The sequence below is a fragment of the Oxyura jamaicensis genome, chromosome 1 (assembly GCF_011077185.1).
Source record: "Oxyura jamaicensis isolate SHBP4307 breed ruddy duck chromosome 1, BPBGC_Ojam_1.0, whole genome shotgun sequence".
In the NCBI taxonomy this organism is placed as follows: domain Eukaryota; kingdom Metazoa; phylum Chordata; class Aves; order Anseriformes; family Anatidae; genus Oxyura; species Oxyura jamaicensis.
The window spans coordinates 30,834,532-30,856,064 of NC_048893.1; the positions used below are offsets into that span (position 1 = coordinate 30,834,532).

General features: G+C 37.7%; 1 protein-coding gene across 2 annotated transcripts in view; it reads right to left on the minus strand.

Moving 5' to 3' along the window:
• Positions 1 to 16,110: 16,110 nt before the first annotated feature.
• GXYLT1 (glucoside xylosyltransferase 1) overlaps positions 16,111 to 21,533 on the minus strand; it is a 32,532-nt gene continuing 27,109 nt past the window's right edge. For both annotated transcript variants that reach the window (XM_035341707.1, XM_035341714.1), the window contains 2 exons: positions 16,533 to 20,057; positions 16,111 to 16,384 (listed from right to left, as the gene is read on the minus strand). In XM_035341707.1, coding sequence (XP_035197598.1) covers positions 19,896 to 20,057 — 162 coding nt within the window. In that variant the 3' untranslated portion in view covers positions 16,111 to 16,384; positions 16,533 to 19,895. The remainder of the gene's footprint in view (positions 16,385 to 16,532; positions 20,058 to 21,533) is intronic.

The window sequence follows — 21,533 nt, forward strand, 5'->3', positions numbered from 1 at the left end:
AGGAAAGTTTATTGCATTGACCAGCCAGAAGAAATACAAGGCATTTCTGACTCCTACTCTCAGAGGGAAAAGCTGTACTTTGTCACTGTCTGCCCTTCTACAAGCCTCTGACAAGAAATTAGAGTTCTTTGCATAACTTATTTCATATCAGTCATTACCAAGACAGGTAGCTCTAATAGAAGCCCAAAGAGATCCACAACTCACTGTTCAATCCACTTTACAAAAGTACCTGGATAAACCCCAAAGTCAAAAGGCAGTCCCAGTTTGGTTCGGATGGAAGCCTTCAGAGGTTGCTGCTAACAGCAGCCTGCTTTGGATGGAGCTGCCTCTGAACCTTTACCATTTCTTGTGGGCTGTGTGGGTGCTGCCACTTCAGGATACTATTTACATGGCAGGTGTTCTCGCTCTGAATTAAGGCACAGCAGCTTTTGCTGTGAAGAACTAGCAGTTTGCAGTAGCAGCAATGCACGAGGAGAGGCTGAAACAACTGAGAAGCACCAACCATGGGCGTACTGGTGGGGAAGGGCTAGCAGAGAGCACTGAGTACAGGCGGACACTTCTGAAAGTCCCAGGAGGAGCAGCCTGACCTGGAAGTGGCTCTGTCAGCAACCCCCCAAGATGATCATCAGAGGCAAGGAAATAGGCAGATAAATCCAGAGAGGAGATCAAATGGAAGAGCAGCCTAAGATACATAGTCCAGAGAAGACTAACAGCTGGGTTTTACTTTAACAGCTAAATCGTAAGTGGTTGTAGCAAAGACATAACTATAGGAAACTAGGAAAATAATAATAAAATAAATAAATAAATAAATAAAGCAAGCAGACCTCACCCTAAAAATGAGAGCCACACCATAATGAGGAAGCAGAATACTGCAGTACCCTTCCAACTCTCCATCTTCATAGGGTGCCTTCACAGGGTTCATTAAATCACAGGAGAAACACAGAAATGTGATTTCTCTTCCTAGTATTCAAGATATGTGGCCTAATTTGGTACTAATGCAAATCTAAAGATGGCATGTACTGACATTTGGAGCTGTTTTCCTTGCTGTTGGGTTTAGCACAGGAATTGTTTTCCACATTTTAAATTATACAAGAACATCCTTTCCAGCCTAAGTCATAGACGAAGTCAGTATCTAATTCAAAAGATACAGGCACAAAATATTAACACCTGAGGTGTTTTTCATTCATTACTTTATCTCAAAATAAATTTAATTTAGAGGGCTAGAGACTTGCTATTTCTTATAGATGCTGAATTGTCACTGTTTTCATTTTTCTTACTTTGTATCACTTTATTGCAGTGGCTGAGCAGCTTAAATTGTACATCATTTTACCAAATATTTTCAGAGAAAAAAATAAAATAATAAAAGAGTGTGAAGGGCTTCTTTAACAAAATGAAGGCTTTGAGCACCAAAAACCTGCTCATGTTCCTTCTGTTTTACCCCAAACCACAGGAATGTGTTAATTTCATGAAATAAAAGAAAGTAATATGTAAAATTTATGTGTTTTCTTAGAAAATTCAGTTTCAGGCCAAATAACATCTCTTTAAAAGTACAGATGAACTGGAGTTCAAAGAACACAGCTTGTAGTAACATTCTTAATATAACAAATTTAGGAAGCAAAACAAAAAGCCTGAGACAAAAACACATCTGATGCTATTAAAGTTGCACTGTTGCGCTCTCCTTCCCCTGAGATTCTGCTGAATCTAGGACTCCTAGATTACTGTAAGCAGTAATGGTCTCTTAAAATTAAGACTGAATGTGAAAGAAATGCAAAGCAGTTTGTGAACTCTCCCTGTCCTCAGAACCAATTACATTATTAAAGACCACCCAAACATTCTGTCTTTTAATTGGTGTTCGAGACTTCATTGCATCCTGAAAAATAAAATGCTGTTTCCTTTTCAATTAGTGCCCAAGAGATATTTAAGAACAAAACTGTATGAAAATGGAGATAGTTACTTGAGGTTTTATTGAGAAGAGTGCCACTTAATTCCCTTTGTGCATTTCCCAAAAGGGCATAACGTCTAATCTCTGCCTATCCAATGTTCTGTAAAATTCACAAATGTACCCCATCGATTTCCAGTCCACAGTGTGTAGGGTGAAGAAAAACAATAACTTTATATAGAAAATATTGATTTAAGGCCATCGATTCAAAGCCCCAGGGTATCAAGAGATTAGTTACTTTAAGGAAAGTACTAAAGGTGACTTTTGGCTACTTTGTTATCGACAAATGCAGAGCAAATAAATTGTTATTCAAAGCAGCAAAGCACCAAACCAGGAGCTGTTACGAAGAGAACCAGTTTGACACAAAACGTACCCATAGAAAGAGGTCCAAACAGGCATTCCTGGCAACTGCTGTAGTTACGAAATATAATTGCTGCATTCTCCAGAGAAAACAAACAAACAAACAGTGTTTTATTGTAGTCTCCAGATGAGAAAGGAAAGGCATAGGATAAAACCGTCATGACCTGAGATCCCACAAGGATGCCTTCAAGAGTATGATGGTCCAGATAAATAGGACCACGAGACAATCTTATAAAATTTAGGAGTGGAAATAGTGAAGATGGACTGCAGTAACTAGACTTTGTGTTAGGCTTTAAGATCTGCAAGGGATCTGCTTGCTGGGTTTTAATGAGCCTTGCTTGTTAGACACATTCTGATGTCAGAAAGAAGTTCTTGATTTCAGCTGCCAGTCAAAGGAATCTGCAATGAGAAGAAAAATGATGAAAAGAGAAAAGCCTCTGGTAGAGTGGCAATCTCCTGTCAAAAAGCACCTTTCATTTAAGTATGGCAACCTCACAAACATTTCAGTCATTTTTGACGGAGTTCTTCAAATGACGGAAAAGGAAGACAGCTTATTCCTAAGTGAATATTCTTCACAATGCATTTGGTTTTTATATTCACATGCATATTGTAATAAGAGTACACCCATGCTTAAACATAGAGACCTTTCAACATCTTATCCTCCCTGCACATGGTGGAATCCTCTCCCACAGGGTATAAACTATGGGGAGAACCTGTCTGCATTGCTCCAAAAGAGCAAGGCCAGAGAGGGGATCGGGTAGATTGAGAAGGTAGAAATGTGAAATGCACTGTGATGTTTATACAATTACTTCTAAGAAACCTTCTTCCCACCCTCTGGTGATCAGAACTCTCTCTCAGAAAACTGGGAAAACCACGACTGGACCAACAGGTAAATGAATCCCATCTAAAAATTTCCTCTGAAAGGCTGTGGCTGAAAAGCGCTCTGTCTAGCAGCTTTACGTTTCTGAACCCATGCCACATAATAGGTATAAACTACAAGTAGTTTTCACTTTTATTGTGCCGTTTTAAGTCTTCATGCCATTCATGGCTCAGGAGGATGGTCTTAGACACAAACTGCTAAACTCAAAGACTTTTAGGAGCAACTCGTTTTACAAGAGGGAGAAGTCTTAACCCAAAATCTTTTCATATTTAGTGACTTTTCCTGAAACAATTTCCTAGAAAAATCAGCCACAAGAGTCCCCTTAAGCTGTTTAACTTTAACCCTGAATTCAGATTTTATGGTACTGGATTTTTAGCTTCACCTTGTGAGCTGGTGAAGATGCCTTGAAGCAAATGTATTACAGACTCATGGAAGAAAACCAAAAACATTTCTACGAGCAGACATAAAGACATAAATGACTGCCAAAATATTTTTTACCCTGTTAATGGAAAAGCTCTATTTCTTTTATTTTTTTCCATATATCCTAAATTGATATGGTTGTTTCCCTGGGGAAAACAGGTCTCTGTCCACATGCTAACCCCAAAACTTAGACCACTTTTTGCATATGTGCACCACATAGTGTCTTTTTGGCTGTTGACACAGCAACTTCTCACTATGCATGAACAAAATCACTCTAATTACCTGGACTATCTGCAACAGATTTCCACAATATGAAGATGCTTAAGTTTCAGGGACAAAACCTTAAAGACTGCTTTTAAAAGGTAGAAATTGTGTAGAAGAATGAAGGAGGCAGAGGAAAGAGAATTCTGTGGGAACACAGGGTAATTAGGATGCTTAATTACTCACCTACTGTAATACTCTCTGGCTGAGAGGGACTGGAAGAGGCCAGTCCAGAAAGTTGTCTGAGAGGCCTCAAGAATGAGACAGCTCAGGCAAAAAGATTTTGGCCTGCCAGGCTGCAGAGGAATCAATGTGAGGCTATCCCCATATGGAGAATCAGATGTTGTTACCCATTCATGACTTGGTGGTCTAAAACATAAGGTTACACTGTAGTGCATGACTGATTAGAGGCTTGGCTCCATACACTCCAGAGATTTGCTGCCTCATGAAAAATACCACAGAGTCTCTGTGTTGAGTTGACTTTGCCATAAGCATAAGGAAGAGCCTTCCACTCTCCTTGTATTTTAAGGATATTTACATGCAAATATTGATGTTTGATCAACTAAATGTGTTGAATGCCTAGGCAACTGAAGGGGACTACCTGGAGATGCCTCTCATGGTGGGAAGCGTAACCTGGCCAGCTTCCCTGTGACCATCCTCTCTGTTGAAGAACCCCTGGAAGGAACCTCTGACTACATTCACACTGACACTGACTTTATCACATGTTACTTAAAGTGTAAGGAAACAGAATAAAAACAAATCTGGATGCTATGGTTGGCACAAATAGCAAGCTGCATGTACGAAGTTATATAATGTTACTACATGAAGCCTAAGTGCTTTTAAGAGCCTTGAAATGGCCTTTGGGGAGATTGACTCTGGCCAGTACACATCCAGATTTGCAAAACTGAACTCTGAAGATGGAAATTGAACAAGATAAAAATGTGGAAGAACTTCAAAAGCTACTTGAATGAAAAAAAAAATATATATATATATTTTCCTGACTGGTCATCCAATGAAGAAAGGATGGTGATGGTGCTGCCATGTCCCTGGCAAACATGCTCCGTGTTGAACATGCAAAGGTTTTCTGTGAGGTAGGTGTAATTCACTGTGGTCTTTTGACCTGAATTTGACAAGCCTTTTTATGCTCTTGTCAGTAAGTCCATCTCTAATTTTAAGCAACTCTGTTGACCAGAAGTGCATGATTTTTAAGTCAAATAGGCACTATCTTTACTGATTTTTATATCAAGATTTTTTCAGGATAAGGATGACTTGAAGTCATTGACCGCATAGTTGTCTTTTTTTTTTTTCTTTTAAAGTTCTTTCAACTACTTAATAAATCCCTTCTATGTCCTTGAGATTTACTCTTTTAACAAGATGAAAAGGAGATACATTTATTTCCACAGCTTTTTTGATACAAGCTTCTATTAAGGCCTGGATAACAAGATAGTAGGTGGGAAGCAGTGAATACTGTTAGTTTCCACAATGCTGAAAATGAATGCAGATCTCGAATATGACAATTTGGCATTTCTTTTTCAAGCTGATGTCCACTGGTATTTATGAGCACACTCACAGCAGAAGTGAAAAAAAATAATAATAATAAAATAAAATAAAACAGTAACTTTTGGAAACAGTGTAGTACAAACTTATTAATCAATTTTGTTGGGCTAGATGGATTCCTTCCCAGAAATTAAAGATAGAAGGGCCTCATACAAGACTCTGAAGTTCAAACTTCTAATTTTATTAATGCAATAGCTACATAATGGCCTTCTTTTCGATCAAGACTATATAAGGAAACTGAAACTGTGAGCCAGAATTAGAAATTCTGAGGGATAGATATAGAGATAATCACAATTCACATATCAATAACAAATTTCAAACTGATTATATCTTCCTACATGCAGTGTGTGGATACTATAACAGTCAGTTGGCTGAAATTAATTTGGTTTGATTGGTCTTAGTTCACTGTTGAGTTCACTAACAAGAATATACACAAAGAATATACACAAGAACACAAAGTGGATTTTTTAAATATACTAGCTGGGAAAAAAAAAATATTTTTTTTAAAAAAAAGCATTTGTATTTGCACCTGATTACAGGATGCAATCCTGCTCAGTTAGGAAACAGAAACATATCACACTATCTAGTGATTCTGTTAACCACAGACCAACACTTACTAATTAAATTGTTCCAACAATATCAAAGAAACGTGTTTTAAAAAGCTAATATTCTTTCCTGAACACATTCAGAAATAGCTGGAATGGCAAGGAATTGATCTCAAATGCATGCAGTTTTGTCTGGGAGTCACCTTAGCTCACATGAGGAGTCCACATTTTGGACTACCCTACCACTGTCAGTCCAGAGAAGCTTCATGATATGAATCCAGCTTAATGTCTTCAATAAAGGAACTATAACATTCACACATGCACATTCTCCTTCATAATGTGTCACCAAAGAATATTTGAACAGCAGTATCTGGCATATTGTAGAAATAAAAGCCAAAAAATCCTCTTCCGCTACAAAATGATGAGTATCAGCTTAATAGTATTGAAGTGAGAAAAAAGAATTAAGTGGTAGCTTAATTTTACATGGAAAGAACAGAAATAACTCTACATAATTGCAGAACACAATATCCAATATAAGTATACATAGACCATCCGGAATAATTGCATATTTCTGTATTAATACAAGGCTGAAACTTAGAGGATTGCCACTGGAGAAATAATCTTCTACTGGCCAGTAAGGGCAATGCAGGCAAAAGCTAGAGCACTCCAATGGAAATAATTCTGACTGTACCATTATAAGGATAGTTTCTTCACTGCAGGAGAATCATTTGCAAAGAAATAGGATGTCTCTTCTTCCCACGTTAATCATCTGTATATTTCCTACTAATGTGCTGAGATATAATTACACAGTTAACTTTAAGCATGAAAAAAAAACTGCAAGACAAACTCTGTTCTGAAGCAGGTACTAGACTGGTCAGCAAAATTTTCCTTTGTTGCAGTCTGAAGGCAATGGGCGTTATGCTGTGGTGGTTTTACTCAGCTTGGCAGCTGAGCTCCACCACAACCACTCTCGCTCCCCCTCCTCAAAGGGAAAGGGGGAGAAAATACGATGGAAAGGGCTCAAGGGTTGAGATAAAGACAGACAGATCACTCAACAATATTGTCCTGGGCAAAACAGAATCAGCATAGGGAGATTGATGAAATTTATTACCTATTACTAACAAGCTAGAGCAGTGAGAAACAAGCAAACAAACACTAAAAACACCTTTACCCCATTCACCCTCTTCCACCTCCTTCCCCCAGCCGCGCAGGGGAACAGGGCTGCGGTCTGTCCCTAACATTTATCTCCCTCGCTCCTTCTTGGTCCCTCTCTGCCCCTGCTCCCCGTGGGGTCCCTCCCATGGGATGCCGTCCTTCCCCAGCTGAGCCTGCGGGGGCTGCCCACAGGCAGCAGCTCTTCAAGAACTGCTCCCACATGGCTCTGTACCACGGGGTCCATCCCCCAGGAGCAAACTGCTCCAGCACGGGTCCCCCACAGGCGGCAGCTCCCCCCAGACCCCCTGCTCCTGCGTGGGCTCCTCTCCACGGGCTGCAGCTCCGGCCCGGGGCCTGCTCCTGCGGGGGCTCTCCATGGGCCGCAGCCTCCTCCAGGCCACATCCACCTGCTCCAGCGGGGGCTCCTCCACGGGCTGCAGCGTGGAGATCTGCTCCATGTGGGACCCATGGGCTGCAGGGGGACAGCCTGCTGCACCAGGGGCCTCTCCACAGGCCGCAGGGGAACTGCTGCTGCTGCATGCCTGGAGCACCTCCTGCTGCACTGCCCTTGGGGGCTGCAGGGCTGGTTCTCACTCCTCTCTCTCCCAGCTACTGTTGTTCAGCAATTTTTTCCTATTTCTTGAAACTGTTCTCCCAGATGCACAAATAACATAACTTATTGGCTTGGCTCTGGCCAGCGGCAGGTCCCTTTGGAGCCAGTTGAAAATGGCCTTTATCTAACATGGGCAGCTTCTGGATTCTTCTCACAGAGGCCACCCCTTCAGCCCCAAACCTTGCCACATAAACCCAGTACACATGCACACTCTCTGCAAGGTCTGGTTTTCAGCAATATCAACACTTTTTAACACGAAGCAATGCACATTGACCAAAACACAGGATGTTCCCTCTGAGTATCAGAAAGCACTTCACTGTGCAGGTGACAGAGCAAAGGAACATTGAGGTAGTGGAGTCTCCCTCCTTGGCGATCTTCAAGAGCTGCCTGGATGTGGTCCTGGGTGTCCCTGCTTGAGCAGGGGGCTGGACCAGATGACCTCCAGAGGTCCGTTCCAACTTCAACCCTTCCAGGATTCTGTGATGTTTTAGAAATTCTAGGAGCTACTTTGATACTCTTCCTACCTTGCATTTGATCTCTGCTGCTAAGGCTCTGAAAAAGCCTTACACCTATGCTCAATCACAATATTACAACAAAAACTGGGGTGTACATGTAACTTTTTTTTGCACAAAATTAAGAGGATGGGGGAAGGTAGCATTTATTTTTTGTTTGATTTAATACCATATCACAGTCTTTCTGAACCCCACAGCATGATCCCAAAGGGAATAAAGGACTGGGGTATCCCCTCTTTTCAACAACAAGATGTCGCTCCAACACATCTGCAGGACATCATCTCTATGATATTATGGCATCTGTGCTTACCAACATGAACTCACTTGAAATAGCCATTTATCAGGAAACAGTTCTCTCCTCAATCACATCTCCCTCCCTCCTGTGCACTGACTATAGAAGACTTGAAAACTGCTGATTGTCTTGCAGGAAATCTGCTAGTTGGTTGGTCTGCTGCTTATTTTCTGTGTGAACACACAGATTCAAAAACTGAAAGCTAAGGGTTAATGAAAGTTTCACCAGACCTGGAAGTGAAAAGGCACAGAGTAACTGCAGATAATCCAGCTTTGCCCAGTAACTCCATCTAGTAGACAAGCATCTTACAGAGTGGAACAAAGAAGATTCTTCCAAGTGGAGTTTCAGCAAGATAAAAGTAACAAAACGAAAAAGTACAAATGACTAAATGATGTAAGAGTTACCATAATGTTCATATTGCAAAACTGGTAAGTAGTACATCAGCAGGGAAAAATAAATAAATAAATAAATAAATATAGAAAGGATATAATCAACAGTATCAAGGACTAAGAATACAATGCTGATTTTTTTTTGGAATATATAAAGAACAAAAGACATAAAATTGGTTTCATTGCTAATGATAATGTTGTTGATGATGGAAAAGCATTCAGTTAAGTATTCTGTATTCAGAGATAAAATATATTTGCGTCACATAAGGATGTTGAAATTACTTTTTAGTCCCTTAACAAACCACGAGAAAGTTAAACAAACATTGAAATACATAGATATTTCAAAATCAGTAGATTCAGACAATTTACAGTAAGAAACCATAAAAGAATACCCTGAAGAATGCTGTTGTTAATAGTTCCAATAAATCTTAGCATTTCCAGAAAATTCTGAAAGATAGATTAAATAACGTTAATATTATTCAGAATGGGAGATAAAATGACTGTGTTACTTGTAGTCAGACTACCATGAGATTATTCTGACATAAAAGTTATTACAAAACTTGCAAAATAATTAACTATAATTTAACTGGAAACTAGAAATACTACAAGCAGAAGTAATTAATGTGGTTCCAGGGAAAATAAATCAGATTTTTATTCCTCAGTATATTTCTTTATTCCCTGGAGTTGAAATTTTGCCAGGCAGAGAAAAAACAGAAACAACAAAATCTTGCAAGATTAACTGACCACTCTGAAGCAATAAGCTTTGAAGGAAAGCATTATCAAAGAGTTGTTTCCACTGATGTTATAAGGGACATAACACTATTAAAAGCTTTTATTGGTGATTTGGATTTAAATATAAAATCTCTGCTGATAAGCTTGCAGATATCAACAGCTTGCAAGATGATAAACTGGTGATAAAATCATCAGTCATACAGATGAGTCTACATTGCTGTTGTGAAATGGCACCACAGTTTATATTAACAAAGACAAATGACACCACATCTAGAAATGTAGATCTTATCCCAGGAATAAAAAGTAAGCTAACATGAACACTTAATGTATAAATTCAGGAAGGTTTTACCTCTGTATTAAAATTACCAAGTCCTCTATACTGAAATTGTGTATACCATCCCTTTGCCTCTATTTTAAGGAGGACTCTGGAAAATTGGGGAAGGTAGAAATAAGAGCCACAAAAATTGAATGACACGTTTTAGTGAGACAGAGTTCATGATCTCAATTTGTTTGGCTTATCCAAAAGGAAACTGGGAAGTGATTTGATTACGATGTCTAAGTACCTCCATGAGGAGAAGCTGCAGGGTATTAAGGAGCTCTTTAACACAGGGGGGAGAGACATAAAAAGAATCAATGGCTGGAAGCTAATGCCAGAGAAATTCAAATGAGAAGTGAGACGCATTCATAACTGTGACAAAGATGAAACATTGCAACAAACTGGTGAAGGAAAGTATTTTGCCTCTTCATACTTTCAAACCAATACTGGACATTTTTCTGAAAGGTATGATTTAGCTGAACACAACTTATGCTTTAGTCAAACAAATTATTGGGTTCAGTATAGAGGCAACAGGGTGAAATTTAATGGCTTGTGATATATGAGAGATCAGACTAGATGAACTAATATACACCCCAAGGCTAAGCTCTATTAATCGATTTATCAGTGCTTTATGCTGCCATCCATTGCTACAGTATCTGAGCACTTTCATATTAAATCAATAACAATACTGAAATCCCTAGCGGACTTCAAGGAGCTTCTGGAACTTTTGCTTTTAGGAGTAAAACTAATTAGGGAAGGATTTTTGAGATTTTCTAGATGAGGTCGGAAGGCCTGCATTCATCCGTCTTTTTAAAGGCTGTACATCACTACATGTCCTTTGTGCTCATGTGGTATTTTAATGCAGTGTCCTAGTGATTTCAGCCAGGCACAATTCTGCCAAATGCTTCCATTTAAGAGACGCGGTTATGTTCCTGTCCTTTAATGCTCACAAACGTGCTAGTGAATACCATGAAAGAACTATTTCAAAACTCCTCTTTTCAATGTTGTTTTGGATAATGGAGTCTTGATTTGCTGGTACTAAGAAAAATAAATGTTTGGATCCTCAAAGAGTCATAATTTGCACAAAAAGGAAATGTGGTAGTAGGTCCAGTGCACCATATAATCTATACCTTTAAAAATACATATTTTCAGAGACTAAGTGGATAATGTGTCTAGTCTACAAAAACAATTCCAAAGCAATTGGATTTTTATAACATGTAATAGTTATTATACACTTATGTTTTAGGATGCGATATCCTCAAGATACATCTATTTCGCAAGAAGGTAAAACTCAACCTTAGACTCTGAAAATGATAAAAATACAAAAGCATTTTTAATGGAAGTTCTTCCCAATGTACTCTCAGACAAATGTACGTTAACAAAGCAACCTCTAATTAATTTAGGCTCTGCTCAAGGTCTAAGACAGCAAAAATAGAGCATATATATATATATATATATATTTAAATAGCTGCAGACTGTTAAAGCTTTATCTTTCCAAGTTAAATCAGTTTTTATTAATTGCACCTCATTCTTCTGGCCAAGGGCAGATCAAGGTAGGCCAACAGGATTACTACAAAAATTAGTTATTGATCTAGTTTTTGAGCAATATCCCACCATCACATATATTTTCTCAGTTATACTCATTGTTTATTTAGACCAGTGAAGAAGGTACTTCTCAAAAACCTACACGTTTCAATGGGCTATTTGCAGCTGTTACTGTGTACTCTCAATTGTATTCTGTAATCCTAAAATTTCGTTTGGGCTTTTTGAAGTCATAAGCCACTTTTCTTTCTTTGTACATGCACGGAAAGTGAAATAAGAGTCTACTGAAGACTTTTCCCTCAGAGGCTGCCCAGCACCTACAGGAGCAGAACAGACACCAAGCACCCCAGTGCACACTGTTTGCCCCAGCACTTGTCTTTTGTTCCTGCTGTTCTCCAAAGCCCTGCTTAGCCTTTCAGCCTCAGGCAAGCAGAAAGGTTCAGATCATCTGTGTTTAATTGTACTGGCTCCATGGGCCAAGCTTTCTTCCTGAAGCATGCCTCTAGTTAAAAGCCTTTGTCCATAGAGAAAAACAAGTATCAAATTTTGTAGTAGTCTACATAAAGTTGAAGGGAGAAGTAAGTTTACTCCCCGAGCTACAGACAAGAAATACACGACACTGCTTAGGAGCTACTTCGAATCAATAGCATACTTCTGTGCCCAGATGCGTGCTCATTGATTCGCACTGTAGAGAAAGTGGTGCGCCCACCTCAGGTACCCGTATGGCTTGAAATAGTTTGCTTGTTAACCTGAAGGGCCCATTTCTGAAAACATATACCTGGCAGCAAAAGCAATGTTAGCTAATGGCATACCAGCTACCAAGATCCAGAAAGATCACTGTGAGAAGAACACATGGAGTGACACCAATTCAACAAAGAGATGGGCAGCAATGGTAGTAGAGGGGTAGTAGAGAAAGGAGGCAGCAAACAGGAAAGTTTGACTCATGACAGGCAGTAAACTCACAGAATATCTAAGTTACTTACTTAAACAAAGTAAGTAACAAACAAAAACAAAACAACTAATCAAGAGACAAATACAGTGCATAACACTCATACCCTGAATAGCAAAGTGGGTTTTATTTCTTGGTTTTAGATTTGCAATCCTGACTCCTCTTGGGTACCATTAACCATGGCATAACAATGTAAAACAAAACCATAAAATAAAACATAAGGGAATACTTTTAGATGACAAAATATGAGTACCAATGGCTGGTCAGAAACTGCACTACTTCTGAAATTCACAGTATCTAAGAGGCAAGCAGTGCCCCCTATGCATCACCTGCTCAGTGAGAAACAGTAGGTTAGCATTATTATCAGCTACACTAAAAATTACAGATTTTTAATACTAAAATATCAGCTTTGACTAAAAATTAATTTTCTAATTGTAAATTAGGAGTTAAAACTGATTATATTGCTTTCATTTTCTTGGAAACCTGAAAAAAAATATGCCCTAAATACTCATTAACTCAATGACAAGTATTTGCAGTACACGATAACTTCTACATCTACTTTTGTATTTTAAAGCAATTCATATGAACATTACAAATTGATTTAATGTGAACTGCTGTAGTGAAATATGTCTGCATGTGACTGGCAGAACATTAAGATTCATAAGATATGGACATAAAAGAAAAAAATTGAAAGCATTCAAATGAAAGAAGAGCATAGTGATTACCTTTTAAAAGAAGTGCAGGGGGGAGGGAGAAAGGAAAGAAAAATCATGGAAATTTGCTAGCAAATATTCAGGAAGATGCACATTCATGAGTTTAAATGAGGATTCTCTAAAGAATTGACTGCTGCTGTGCATAAAGTAACAGTAAAACTGAAGAAACAAAACATAACTTCTTCAATTCAGTAATTTCTGGTTACTTGATATTTCTTCCAGAAACTTAAAATTTTAATAGGCCCACAAAGGCTTAAAAAAGCATTGAAGAACCACAAGTCTGTAATTTCCTGAATATCTTGGAGCACTAGCTGTTCTAGTATAAATCCACTAAGTGGGTAGCTAAGTGGATATTTTGAGAACTACTTCAAAATGAAAATTTCTCCTCAACTCCTGAAGTGAAAATTTCAGTATTACCTCTGCAAATATCTTCTGGTTTTAAAGCTGAGTAATAATTTCTAGTAATCTACTAGGATTACCAGGCAACTGTGAGGTAACCTGCAGTTCTACTGAAAATTATCCGTCATTATTAAAGATTTGGAAATTAATTGAAATTCAGAATTATAGAATTATAGAACCATTTACATTGGAAAAGACCTCCAAGATCATGAAGTTCAACCATTAACCTAGCACTGCCAAATCTAACACTAAACCATGTCCCTAAGCAACACATCTACATATCTTTTGAATACCTCCAGTGATGGTAACTCAACCACTTCCCTGGGCAGGATGTTCCAATGCTTCACAACCCCTTAACTGAAGAATTTTTTTCCTAATATCCAGCCCAAACCTCTGCTGGTGCAACATGAAGCCATTTCCTCTTGTGTTATCACTTGGTGCTTGGGAAAAGAGACCAACCCTCACCCCGCCATAAACCTCCTTTGAGGCAGCTGTAGAGAGCGTTAAGGTCTTCCCTAAGCCTTGTTTTCTCTAGGGTAAACAACCCCAGTTCTCTCAGCTGCCCCTCATAAGACTTGTTCTCCAGACCCCTCACCAGCTTCATTGCCCTTCTCTGGACTCGCTTGAGCACCTTGATGTCCTTCTTGTACTGAGGGGCCCAAAACTGAACGCAGTATTTGAGGTGCAGCCTCACCAGAGCCGAGTACAGGGGGACAATCACCTCCCTGGTCCTGCTGAGCGCACTGTTTCTGACACAAGCCAGGACGCTGTTGGCCTTCTTGGCCACCTGGGCACACTGCTGGCTCATATTCACCAACTATAGACCAACACCCCCAGGTCCCTTTCTGCCATGCAGCTTTCCACCCATTCTCCTAGAGTGTAGCGCTGCATGGGGTTGTTGTGCCCCAAGTGCAAGACCTGGCACTTAGGCTCGTTGAACCTCATACAGTTGGCCTTGGCCTCCAGACTATCCAGATCCCTCTGCAGAGCCTTCCTACCCTCAAGCAGATCAACACTCCCACCCAACTTGGTGTCATCAGTGAACTTACTGAAGGTGCACTCAATTCCCTGATCCAGACCATCAATGAAAATTAATTGAAGAGAACTGGCCCCAGTACTGAGCTCTGGAGGACACCACTGGGGATCAGCCTGCAACTGGATGTAACTTCATTCACCACAGCTCTTTGGGTCTGGCCACCCAGCCAGTTTTTACCCAGCAAAGTGTACACCTGTCCAAGCCATAAGCAGTCAGCAGGTGCAACTGACAGGCCTGTAGTCCCCTGGATCTTCCTTCCAGGCCTTCTTGTAGATGAGCATCACATTTGCTAGCTGACAGTCAGCTGCAGCCTCCCGTGATAGCCAGGACTGCTTATACACGATGGAAAGTGGCTTGATGGGCACTTCCACCTACTCCTTCATTACCCTTGGGTTGATCCCATCTGGCCCCCCAGACTTGCATACATCTAAGTGGAGTAGCACATCACTGACTACCACCTCACAGATTACAAGTGCTTCACTCTGGTTTCTGTTCCTATCTTCTAGCTCAGGGGGCTGGGTACCCAGAGAACAACTGGTCCTACTACTGAAGACTGAGGCAAAGAAGGCATTAAGTACCTCAGCCCTTTCCTCATCTCCTGTCACTGTTTCCCCCCACGTCCAATAAAGGGTGTAGATTTTGCTTAATCCTCCTTTTCTTATGTATTTATAAAAACATTTGTTTTTGTCCTTAATGACATTAGTCAGATTGAGCTCCAGCTGGGCTTTGGCCCTTCTAGCTTTCTCCCCGCACAGCCTCATGACATCTTTGTGGTCCGCCCGAGTGGCCTGCTCCTTCTTCCAAAGGTCATAAACCCTCTCTTCTTTCCTCAGCTCTAGCCACAGCTCTCTGTTCAGCCAGGCTGGTCTTCTCCCCTGCTGACTTGTCTTTAAGGACACAGGGAAGACCTGCTCCTTTGCCTCCATAAAAATTAAGCAATTTGTATATTTATAAAAAATAAAAAAAAAAAAAAAAAACTTACTGGGTTCATGTTTTGTTCACCTGGGCAGTTTGAGCAAATAACCTAGCTGTTATTTGTGCAAAATTTCTTCTCCAACTTGTATAAATTCAATTTGACAGAAGTTAAAAAAAAAAAAAAAAGAGAACATATCTCTTTAGAAGATCCAAAGAGATTAGAAACATACATAAGGTTCCTTTTGAAAAATATGAGTTATGACATTACTTCTGAGCATTTCTGTGCACAGGAAGAAGTGCTAAAGCTGATAGTGACAGAGCATTAGACATCTAAGATCTGTTCCAAGATCCGTGGTGAAAAGAAGTATCTTGCCCTTTCTTCTGTAGCATAGTACAAGTATGAAGAATCCGCTTCCTACGAATAAAGAAAAAGCTCACATTACAGTTCTCTGCAACTTATTTTAATACACAAAATGACTGGAGCTATTCTAAGTTTCATCCTTTTAGAAAGCAGAAAGGTGGGCAGGAAAGGTAGAGTTATGATAATGACACCAGATATGACAGCAGAGAAAGTGAAAATACTAGTTACTCAAAATTTAAAATTTATTTAAAAATAATTGGAGACGAGTAGCTTATACATTAGTTTACATTATATAGGAATACACCACTTAAGTGGGTCAAAAATAGTTTTATTTAGTTAATAAAACAGACAGTTAAAACTGCTTAATAGAGGTAGATATTTTAATTTGAAACAGAAAGTAGACAATGTAAAACAACTTAAGACTACTAAGTAATGGAGGTTCTAGACACACCCATGTGTTTGGAGACCCCTTTTTAAACCAGGCAGGAAAAAACAAATCTGTTTTCCTACAAATAAAAAGTAGAAGACTGATTTTATCCCTTAGTTCCTCCCCTTGACAAATCACATCACATCTGTAAATGGCAGTGAATAACCAGCCTTGCTTCTTTCCAATTTTCACTCCAAATAAAGGAGCCCAATCATATACACATTTCATTACGCCATCTCTGCCTCACATATTCTGTTTCTCAACAATCCATGTAGACCCTTCTCTCCTTCTACCATTGCGTTGCAGTTATTTCTTCTTCCATACTGTCTAGATGGGTGGTTTAATTTGGAGGAGTAGAAGAAAGGTGACTGACTTCTCAGTCATCTGTTATGGAAATTTCCCAAAGAGAAGTGTGGAAATCTGGTATGGCTGGAAATGTGTTCAGTATAGACAGAAACCTGGTACAAATTGGAAAAGACTGACACTTCTGTATTCCAAACAGCAATTTGCTAGAGGTTTATAGATCGACAAAATTTAGGTCAAAAACATCAAAAGGCAATTCCTTTTTAGGAAAGTATTGTTTAAAAAAAATCCTTCTAAACCTCTTTTCTTAACCTTTCTAAATTTAATTCAAAAGCTTACAGTTTTAAAAGGCTGGGCACCAATGTCACTTTGTCTGAATTTTGGCAAAATTACAAATAACTGGAAAGATTTTCATAAGGCTTATAAAGCCTTGTTAAAAGGCATAGGTACACGTTCCGTATATAAGGATGTTTCAGTATCATTAATGGATAGCCTGCATTTCATGCCATCTACAAAGATAGGTAGGATTTCATATAAATGAGAACATCTTCAAATAGAACTCTTCTACCGTGAGACTGTGACCCCTTTTAAATATAGATTTATTAATGGTAACAAGTCGAAAAGAGAAATCAAACACTATGAAGATTTATCTTAATTTAACCTGAATGTGCATGTTTACATTTTTCAATAAAACCTATCAGCATTAAATATTATAATAGAATAATAATGGGATTTCTAAAGTTCTATAATTCATATGGCCCTATTCAGTTAATGTCTGCAAAAAAGTTTCTAAAACTAGGCAGCAATAAAGATTTGCAGACCAAATTTAAGTTTATAAATTTATATGTATATAACTTTAGAAACCAAGCATTGAAATGCTTCAGAGTATAACTAGTTTCCTACCATAGTACATCATTTTTTCTGTCTTCATTATTACTGTCTCTAATGGTTTTCTCTGTAAATCAGATTTGTTTTTCAAGGTAGATAATTTTTCTAAACTTAATAGTGATTATAGAATTACAGAGATATATTCAAAAACAACAAATATTCTGGAGAGGTACTTGTGGAAGCTACTCAGCACTTCAGTGTTTCTTTTTGTTTGTTTGTTTTTTAAGTTTTCTAAAATGTTTGTGTGAGTTACTTGGCAATGGAGAGTTGAGGGTGAGAAGCTTAAATTTATATTGTATACGTACACAAAGTCAATGGCATATGGCAATATTTTCTTGCTATTTATAAAATGCTAAGTAAATGTGTCTTGAAATACAAACCAAGTAAGATTTTTTATTCTATTATAAGTTCCAATATTAACCTTTTTACTCTAATCCCATAAACTGAAATTTAACTGGAAAGGTTGCTGCTGATGTTCACATTATACTTTTTTTTTTCTAAATAGTTCACAGGGTTTTAAGTAGCGTCTTCACATGCAAACACCATACTAAAAATCGAGTCCAAACTGAAAGTTTCTGAAAAAATGCAGAAAAAAACAGGCCAAATGAAAGAATTTGTAAACACAAACATAGTACAAGTGAAAAAAGAAACTGAAGACAGATTGATATAAAATCAGTATTTATGTAAAAAAATAATGTATTGCATGCTGGAAAATCAGATAATAACAGTATTCACCTTCACATGGATTTCTAGAGTTTCAGACTTCAAAAGATTATGTATAAGAAGGAAAAGAAACAGTAACTACATGCGCAGCAGACTTTGTGTTTACCATCATATAAATTTACACCCTGATCCAGCAGGGAGATAAGGAGCAGAATACAAACTCTGCTTACAATGGAGTGTGCTTCTGTACTGCTAAAGCATTCATCCAGGTCAGCTCACACAGATCTGAGATTCAGAGCCAGTCTGCCTTTGGCAAAGAAACAGCCACAAAAATTAAACTTCTCAAACGTAGTTGGGATGAAGGTGCAAGTCAGTGAGTGGATCCTCCAAGGTTCACCACACAGGTATCTGAATCTTCTGGAATCTGAAAACTTACTTTATGAAGACTTCATCTCAGTTTATCCAAGTTCAGTTCAAGTATATTTTACAAATACATTTCATACCATGCATGTTTAAATATTTTACTGTAACATTACAGTCAGCCTCTTTCTTCATGCTTCTCTCTAAAAAGAAATTCGATTACATAAACAGAACATGTTTTTTTCACTAAGATATCTAAAGAAAGCCTAATCCTTATCTGTTGTAAATCAGTATCACCTTATTGACATTAATGCATACAGTCGAGGGTCTGGCCCAAAACTATTTTAAAGCCATGTTATTAAAAAATATGCAGGATATATCTCAAAAAAAAAAAAAAAAAAAAAAAAAAAAAAAAACCTAATACAATCTGATGAAACATCAGAACTTTTACTACAGTTCTTCAATTTTAGGTACTAAATACTCTGTAACAATCATCAAGTAATGATTCTTAGTACAAAAATACAACAGGGGCAGCTTTCCACCATTTTTTCTACTTCCAAAACATCCTATAAAGCTGCAAAAGCATTTAAGTTTTAAAAAGTATTGTAAGAAAAATAACTTCATATTGAATTGTTGCTAAAATATAAAACCCCCTCAACTCGGATATATCATTTGGGATAGATGGTTCAACAATACTAAAACAAATGCTGTTATATTTTTAAAAGTCTCAGTATCTACAGACAGAGAAAACTAGTATCACATACTATTCATGTCTCAGAAAATCCTATTTATAGTGTGCAGTTTACATCTACAATAAGCAAAACAAGATTGTCAAAACAGGATTCCAACATGTAAGAGATGACCATAAAGGCACACAGATTGTCAATGATTAATATCACATTTCTTTGAAAACAGAGTATTTTCTGCACTTGTAAACAACTTTGTGCTCACACCTTTAAAGTGAAGTTAGTGCGGCTGACTTGGTTATTGCTACATTCACAGTTTAACAGAATTTTAGACAATGAGGTACACTTCCAAACTGAGCCATCTTCACCTCTCCCTTGTTTTTCTGATCATTAGAGATAACTGAATTAAGCAGACTAAAACTACTGACCTTAGAAGTCAGTAACACCCAAATCATCAGATCCAAGATAAACACTAGCAGTGATTAAACTTCAAAAGAGCCAAAAGTCACCTTTGCAGAAAAAGTCACTGTTCTTCATTACATGAATATTTTCTTCATTTTTACGTGGGCTAGTAAACTCCTATCTGGGCACGTTAAGAGCCGATTCAAGCCACATTAGAACTGTTGCACCTTTTGACCAGTATGTTAATTCAGTCTCTTGATTTAAGAGCTTGCAGTTAGAATCACCTTCCCTTTGATCTTCTGACAGACAAGTCCCTTATGCTTTTCTTTAGCTGCTTTATGAACACTTTGTATACTCTTCCACAGTAGGTATGCATTGTTTTCTGTAACTCCAGTTCTAGGGGCTGCAACAGGGAATGAACTAGATCATCTCCAAACGTATACTGTAATGATAAGAAAACATTAAAGTTAATAATAGAACACTGTCATTGTCCAGAGCTAGTAAATAATTTTATTAAAAGGCCTTTGAAGATCTTTTTTATTGGTTAGTAAACGTTTCAAAGAACTCTCAGCTTCTGGAAACTATTTGAAAAATGATCTCTAAGGTATATAAATATTCTCAAATGATTTAAATAACATGCCTAACAAGCGAACTTTTGTTTGTTTAAAAATAAGCAAATGAATTCCATAAGCATGGAGGACATTTAAAATTACCTTTTTAAATTAAAAATTTTCAAATCTAAAATGATTTCTGGTTATTTCTTTGTTGACCAGCAACTTTCCTGAACATCTTAAAATTTAAGGAGTACAAGTCTTATCCAATTATAATGAAACAACAGTATGACAAGCAAGTAGTACTACTGAAAGCAGAAAGTTTCATTAAACTGAATGATGGTCAAACACATACTATGTTTAACATGGACATGAAATAAAGAAGTCATTAATATTATAGTGCTATATTTTTTAAATAAAAAAAATGAAAAGCTAAACAGCATTTCAAAGTAACAATTTTGTTCATCTTATTACCACTGGATCAGCACTGTTCTATACACTTTCTCTGACACATACATAAAGCAAATGGGATTATAAATAAAAACAAATATTTTTTTCTTCTGTTTTTGACAATGCTCAAAGGAAACAAAGAAATCTTATTTTTATGGAAACACATTCACTTTCCCTGCAATGTATTCTCAGACCCCCATAAGTACTTTTCCTCATTTTTATATCCATATGACGACACGTGATAAAGCACCATTAAAATATACTATTGATTTTTGAAGGTTATATGCACACAATAGCCTGCTACATTAAAATGTGCATCAGTGCTAAATTTTACAGCTCTTCAGCGAGTATACCAATGTAGTGATAAATAGTTTATTAGATGACTTATTTGCAGAATGAAAAGAAGTTGTTGCATTTACTATTTAAAGGAACAGCAACATATTAATACACTGAATCTCCAGAAAAGGTGAAACAAAATCAAAGTATTTTCTACCATGCAAATCTTGGTACAATTAAATGTTAAAATGCAGCAAGCATATGAAAACTTTGGGAGGAAAAAGGGTTCTTTCTGGTTTTTAAAATCTCCAGAAAAATAAAGCTTAGTCCAATCTCCACATGGCTGTACAAACAGTTTATAAAACATATTTAGTAAATGGGAAACAAGTTTTTCAAACATCACAGTTGCAGGCAACATTTTAGAATCCTAACCTAGACATTAGCCACACAAAATTTCAGATGATGTTAATCACAAGATGAATAAACTGGAATTCCATCCAAACAGTAAACCACAAACTGGTGAAATACTTAAAAATTACTCCAAAGAGGAAAAGCATTACTTTGCAAGGAAGGTATCAACCAAACCAACAAAGTACATGCAGCACTGTAGATAAAATACATGCAAAATAACTTTGTACAAA